The following is a 7,186-nucleotide window of genomic DNA, read 5'->3' as shown; positions in this document are numbered from 1 at the left end:
CCTCTGCTGCCTGAGACCGGAAATGCTTCCCGAGAAACGAGGCCACAGAAGGCAGTCAGGCTTCCCGAAAAATGCCCGGAAAGGAGTGCCTATTAAGGGTGCACACGAGGTCCGGGGCGCCTCATCTCTATGACTCTATGAGGCTAGAAGTGCCCATAGTAGTTTTTTTAAAGCGGCTCTTGAGGCGACCCGGAAGCGGAAGTGGAAGAAAGTTCTAGTGGGCTGAGGTATCGGTGGGAGCAGCCGGGTGGCGGGAGAAGCCGTTAGGAGAGTCGGAGCTGCGGGTGAGCGCGAGCCGCGGAGCGGAGCCTAGGCTGGAGTCCAGAGGAGGCGCGGGGAGGAGGGGAGGAGAGGGGCCGCAAGCGCTGCGGCGGGCAAGAAGATGCGCCCTCGGAGAGAGCTTGGCCGCGGGGAGGGGCGCAGCGGTGCAGGGAGGGGGCGGGGACGGTGTACGGCACGTTGAGGGTGGGGCCGGCGGCGTGGGGCGCGGCGGGAGCCCAGGCTTGGACCCCGCGGGCTGGAGCGTCGAGTGTGCGCGCTCAGGGCCTTCTCTCCGTGTGCAGCCCGTGGGGCGGATGGGATGGAGAGACTCCCTTTGCTTTTCAGGCCGGCTAGCGGTGCCAGGCAGAGTCAGTGCTGCCTTTGCCCAGCCAAGGTCACAGAGGAGTGACAGTTTCAGGGCGGGCCCTGGGTATTGACCAACCCTGGGATTGCCCCGCGTTCGCCACCTGTTAGGGCTAGATAGTTTTTTCTTTGGGGCGGTGCCAAAAGCCAGCTCCCGCAGGAAGTGGGAGACATTTCTCTCTTGAAGAGTAATAAAAAGACTCTTCCCTAGTCAGTTTTCTCATCTGTGAAGTGGGGGGAATCGAGTAAGTCTCCATAATGACGGGTCTAGTTTCCTCTTACTGTGAGTTGCCACTGGGCCTTTGAAAGTTCCTAGGTGTTCAGCTCTAACCTACTTTTTCTTGGGATTCCCAGATCAAGATGACAACCTCCCAGAAGCACCGAGACTTCGTGGCAGAGCCCATGGGGGAAAAACCAGTGGGAAGCCTGGCCGGGATTGGTGAAGTCCTGGGCAAGAAGCTGGAGGAAAGAGGCTTTGACAAGGTGCTGGGAGGCTGCATGCAGCTAGGGAGGCCTGGGGGTGGCAGACTACCATATTTCCTGGCAGTTTGAGAGTAAGTGTATCTTTTGGGGGCTGACAGTGGTGGGTAATCGGAAGAGCTAGCCAGAGCCTGCCCTGCCTCCTAGGTGCATGTACTTTGAATAGTACAGAAGTGGCCTTTGTGTTCTTAGTCCCATAGAGCACTTAGCAGCACGCCCTTTGCTCTGTTTTGCAGGCCTATGTGGTCCTTGGCCAGTTTCTGGTTCTAAAGAAAGATGAAGACCTCTTCCGAGAATGGCTGAAGGACACATGCGGTGCCAACGCCAAGCAGTCTCGGGACTGCTTCGGGTGTCTTCGAGAGTGGTGCGACGCCTTCTTGTGATGCTCTCTGGGGAGACCCCGATCCCTAACCCCAGCATTGAGTCTCCAGAGTTTGCAGCCAAGTGAGGACTACTCCTCCGTCTTTACAAAGGAAAAGATTGCTGTTGTCGTCCACACCTCCGATGTACTCCAGGGTCTTTTGGGAGTTCTCTCCCCTCACCATTTCAACTTTTTTGTAATTCTCACTCTTGCATGCATTTCCCTTCTCTCCTTGCCAATTTCATGTCAGCAATTACCAGCTTTTCTGAGTGGATTCCTGGCCCCTTTCTTCACACCCACCCTCACCTCTGGTCTGTTTTATGCCATTTGGTCCTCTGTTTGGCGGAACAGTCACTGTCCTTGTAAAATTTTTTAAATCAATAAAGTTAGTGGCCTTCATAACTGGGTCTTGTGCGTGGAAAGCAGGTGGGCTGGGAGTTGCCTGTTTCTCCGGGACTGACCAGGTTTGTCACTCCTTATCAGTGCAGATCGAAACTGGCAGCCTCCTCAAAGGGCAGCCACCTTGGCCACATGGGCCTTAGGCGGGTGCTTGGAGTGTCTCAATCTCTGAATAGTGTGGGAGAGAATGTGGGTTGACCATATCCTGGGATCCAGATGAGCTGTGGTGTTCCAAATGTCAGTGTGGTCAACAGCTGGGCTAGGCAGCACCTGGTGGAAAAGTCAGTGGGAGTCAGAGCTACCAGGAAGAGGGTGGACTGGATGTGGGTAGGGATTTGCCTGTCAGTCATCATTGGCAGGTACCTCCTGGCCTCTGGGAGGAGTGGGCAGGATTCTTGCAGTCTGCCCTGTTTTCTTAGGGAGGCAGGAAGAACATGGGCGTCATAACTGGGGGTGGAGTGTTGAGTGAGTTACCCTTTAATTTGGTACATTTTCGTTGTGCTCTTTGTCAAACACCTGTATGAACCAGGCCCACAGCTAAGATCTTTGCAAGCTTTTTCTTTTTTTCCGCAATAACAAGTAATTGTTTTCTCTTTTATCGGTGAGGAAACTAGAGGCTCAGAGAGGCTGAATGTCACGACCATGGACTTAATACTAAGTACTCACACTGACTCTCAAAACATGACATGGAAACACATGTACCTGAGAGTACTGTGCTCCTTGGTCGTGTCAGTTGGCTTCTCTGAGACTCTGTTTCCCCACCTGGAAAATGAGGTTATTGTAAGAATCAGATGCAATGCTAGCATCGTTGAAAACCTACTCGGTTACAGAATTTTCCTCAGAGGGACTAGTCTGGCAAGGAGAGAGATGATGGATAATGAATATTAGAACTGGGATGAGAAGATTTTCATGATCTCACAGTAAGGAAAAATTAAGAAAAAGTTAGTAAATATAACTTCATTATAGAAACTTTGTTCATCTAAGGATCCCGTAAAGAGAGGAAGGAGACTGACCCAAGGTGGGGAAGGGTATTTGCAGCACACGTAAATGATGAAGGGCTGTGTCCAGAGCATATTCACAACTGCAGTCAAGACAGCACAACAGGAAAGTGCCTAAAAAAGAGCTGAAGGGCAGCCATAGAGGAACACCCAGATGGTGAAAACACGTCAAAATGTGCTCAATCACAGTAGTGGTCAGAAACACAAACATGCCATTACACACTCACAAGACTGGCAAAAATTTTGAAGTCTCACAATACCAAGTGCTGATGATAAAATGGAGCAACAGGAACTGATACCCGGCTGGTGGGAGTGTTATTTGGTGTAAACAGTTAGAGAAAACAGTTGGGTGTTTTCCAGTAAAACTAAAGACCCACCCTGTGAGCCAGCAGTTCTGTTCCTGGGGCTGTGATGGGGACACTCGCGCGCCTGCACCAGCATCTGAGCCAACATTCAATAGTAAAGAAAAAGAAGCGGGGAGGGTACAGCTCAGCGGTAGAGCACGTGCTTAGCATGCATGAGGTCCTGGGTTCAATCCCTGGTACTGCCATTAAAAAAAAAAAAAAAAAGAGGAGTGAATGAACATAATTACCTCCCCCAAAAATTTTTTAAAAAGAAAAAAAGAAAAGTTGGTAGTGATTGGCTTTGGGGAGGGAGGCAGGTGTGCTGTGTGGGAACTTTTGGGGCTGGGAATGGCAGTTTCCATTTCTTGACCTGTATGATGGTGATTCAGGCATTGACTGTATGTTCTGGGTACGTTTCTGTTTATTAGCTACATCTGAGAACGGTAGAAGGATAAAAGGGAAACCAAAAATAAAAATAGAGCAATTAGATGATTAGTCAGAAAATATGATAGTTGTTAGTAGGGATGAGAGTTCCATGCAAGTTCTGGGAAGTGTGAGCGGCGCCCCCACCCCCGAAGGTCGCAGGATGGCCAGAGCTGGGCCCAGTCTGCGTTACAGGCTGCTTCCTGGGAGGGTGCCTATCTGAAGCCCAGGCCTAGTTGATCGTGTGGGCTGTCCTTGAAGGTTCTGGCCATACTTTGTTTCTGAAGTTATCCTGGATGGGTCCAGGGTCACCTCGGAGTCCCCTGAGCCTTGACCCTTGTGCTGTGATTGCTGTCACACAGGCCTGGTGTGCTTAGGCGGGGGCTGGGCAGGGCCACAGCCGCCCCCCTCAGCCCTGGTAGTGCCGGAGTGCTGCTGGCACTCTGCGAGGTCATGGAGACTCCCTGCTCCTTCATGATGCCCTTCCTGGAGCTCCTGCCCATGCAGATTGCCCGGTCTTGCCTCTGGTGGCTCTGGTCCTGGGGCCTGCCCGGCACAGCTCTGTGGTACGTGCTGCTTGCTATCCTCACTCTGGGCTCTTCTCTGCCACACCCGCAGGCTTCGGCCCTGAAGGGGCTGCAGCCTGCTTTCCACCTCCCCCTTGGGCGCGGCAGTACCTGTGACAGGTGGGCCCGGAACCCTTGGGCCGGGCTCTTTGGGGCTTCCCATACGACTTCCTGAATCAACTTCCTGAATCTGCCTCCTGGAGCAGCAGGGGACAAAGGGCATCTGGAATGTACATTGTAATGGCGGCCTCTCAGAGACCCAGCCGTGACTTGGCCAGCAGGACAAAGGGAGCAAGGCCTGGAATGCTGGAGAAAGCAGACCTGGGTGGGGATGGGTAGGAGGCAGGTTATCTAGATGTCAGCCCACGCCTCCCAACAGGACGTGCATGGCTGGAAGCATGGGTGGGGCCAGAAGTCAGTAAAGATTGACTCAGTGTCCCCCTACCTCTGCTGTACCCAGCCAGAGCTGGACCCCCGAGTCAGTCTTTCTCAAGTGTGCAGATCTGGCCCAAAGCTTGGGGTGAACCCAACCCCTGCATTCCGGGGTCCTGAAGGGGTCCTGCTGCCCCTGGGAAGGAAATAGGGGGAAACTACGGGATGAATCCCAGCCGAAGACTCACTTCCCCACCCCAACCCAGTGGCAGCCCAGAGGGTGTGAAAGGCTCACAGTCCATGCTCAGGTCTATCAGCCCCTTCCACGTTGCCTCCTCCCTGCAGGGACCCAGGGCTCTTCCTACTGTTATTTCTGGCCTTGACTGACAGTAGCCTGCAAGAGTCCTGTTTCTGCTCTCGGTTCCTTCTTTCCTCCCTGCGTGACCTTGAGCAAGTGGTTTCACTGCCCTGAGCCTCTGTCAGCTGGTGTGGCCTTGTGAAGATTCAACCAGCTAATGAACGCGAAGCCCCTGGCACCTGGGGGAGCTCCTCCACGGAGAGCAGCTTGACTCACGGTTGTATTGCAGCTTTCCTTGCCATCCAGTTCCCTGTCCAGGATGTGGTCCGACAGGGAAAGGGGAGCAGAGCCCTGGGGAGGGAATATCGTGGCCCAGCCAAACTTTCAAGGAAGACGGCCCTGGGAGCAGCATGAAAGTACTCGACGACCAGATCCCAGGGTGAAGGAGATGCCAAGGGCCCACCCTGGTTAGCGAGGCCCATCAGCCAGGGGCAGGGGAGGGGTGCGATGGGAAACCAGGTTGGGATGACGGGGCCACGGCAAAACTGGAGGCCATGCCTGGTGGCCAGTGAGGATGGCCAACCTGAGCTCACACCTGGCCCAGGCCTACTTCTGGAAGCCAGAGTGGTCCAGACTAAGGATGGACGGAGTCCAGGCTAAGACTTTTCCAGATGAGACCCAGTTTTCCCAGGGCACCCCCACCCCCAGGGAGCCTCCCTCATCACAGCAGACCTCATATCCCTGCGGGGCAGCCCAGAACTCACACACTAGGATGCTGGCCCACCACTTACCCTTCTCCTTTGACCCTCCATTTCCTCCTTGTAAAAAAAAAAAAAGTGTGTGTGTGTGTGTATAAAATATATGTGTGTGTGTATGTATCTGTGTGTGTGTGTATATATATATAAAATCACTGCTTCTACAGAGTTGTTATAAGGATGAGAGGACATATATTGAGTCCCTGGTACAAGGCCTGGCACATATCAGAGCCCAGGAATTAATTTCCCTTCCCCATCCCTCTTTTCTCACCAAGACCCCACTTCTAGTTAAGTGACCTCGGACAAGCGTCCTGACATATCTGATTAACTTTCTTCATCTGCAAAACGAGGATGATGATTACTAACTCAGGATGCTTGTGAGAATAGATCAGTGGGTGAAAAGGCTTTGGAAATTATTAGGTTGGTGTGCAAAAGATTTATTGGTGTTAGCACAAAGGAATGACAGGTAGGGCAGGGGCAAGTGATCTGGGGACCCCCTGGCCCTTGGTGAGTTGGAGACTGGGCCTCAGATAATTTCCCACGGAGCTATTAGAGGTAAGTGTGTCCATAGCTGAGTTCCAATGGACAGGAGAGCTGACACGGAGAACCCAAGGAGGCTCCCAGTCCCTTGGGGCTGCCTCTCCCACCTCTCCCCAGTACTGCGGTCCTGGACTCTTACTCTTCTACACTCCCAGCTTCTCTCAGGTCGGGCTCCTGCCTGGCCCTGGCCTTCTCACCAAGCCAAGCTTTTACCAGCTTTCGCACGAATGGGCCTGTCCCTTTAAGGCAGACACCTGAGCCCTCGACAAACTTGTGGCTGCTCCTTGGCGTCCCCAGATTGTTTTTCACAGCTGGGCTGAGGGGGTGGGGTAGCAGCTGGACTGGGCAGTGACAACATTCTGGTTCCAGTCTCCCAGGGAGAAATCACTGCCTTTCCTGGTCCTGGGATTCTGAGAGGCCAAGAATTGGTGGGTGTGGGGGCAGGTGGGGGAAGGAATACTGGCTGCTTACTCATAATACTCATCACAATAATAGCTACCACTTGCTAAACGTCAACACTGAAAACCACAGCCTCTCCCAAGCCCCAGTTAAGATCCTTGGAGGCCCTAAGCACTAACTAGATCTTCATGTCCCAAGAGCAAAAAGCCCCATCTCCCCTAGCAATATGTGATTAAAAGTGCAAACTACCCTGAACTCTGAAATACTAATTCTAAAGAATTCCAATAAAATCCAGACTTTTCCAGTGTTGACTACTTCAATGCTGTTTTTTAATATCCTAATTGTCAGATTACTCCCCCCCAAAAGTCATAGCCCTATTTTGCTGGTATCTCCAACACATGCCCAGTTTACCTAGGAGTGACCCAGTCTTGGGCCAATATGTCATCATAACCTTAGAAGACAAGAATAGTGTCCTTTCTTCAGATGAGGACACTGAAGTCCCCCAAGCAGTGAATGGCAGAGCTGGTACCATGTACATCCCTCCTTCTGGTCAGTTCTCAACGTTCACTTTGTGTCCTGTTTAAGCCTCTGTAAAGTGGAAGCATTACTGATTCCCACATCATGCTG

General features: G+C 52.6%; 1 protein-coding gene across 1 annotated transcript; it reads left to right on the top strand.

The window, feature by feature from the left end:
- The first annotated feature begins 136 nt into the window (after nucleotides 1-136).
- On the top strand, nucleotides 137-1,867 carry BANF1 (barrier to autointegration nuclear assembly factor 1). Its single transcript, XM_074371726.1, has 3 exons — nucleotides 137-284; nucleotides 979-1,107; nucleotides 1,341-1,867. The coding sequence occupies exons 2-3, from the start codon at nucleotides 985-987 to the stop codon at nucleotides 1,485-1,487; spliced, it is 270 nt and encodes an 89-aa protein (XP_074227827.1). The 5' UTR covers nucleotides 137-284; nucleotides 979-984; the 3' UTR covers nucleotides 1,488-1,867.
- Nucleotides 1,868-7,186: the final 5,319 nt, after the last annotated feature.

The sequence above is a fragment of the Camelus bactrianus genome, chromosome 10 (genome assembly GCF_048773025.1).
Source record: "Camelus bactrianus isolate YW-2024 breed Bactrian camel chromosome 10, ASM4877302v1, whole genome shotgun sequence".
In the NCBI taxonomy this organism is placed as follows: Eukaryota; Metazoa; Chordata; class Mammalia; order Artiodactyla; family Camelidae; genus Camelus; species Camelus bactrianus.
This window is presented reverse-complemented; position numbering and strand designations above follow the sequence as displayed.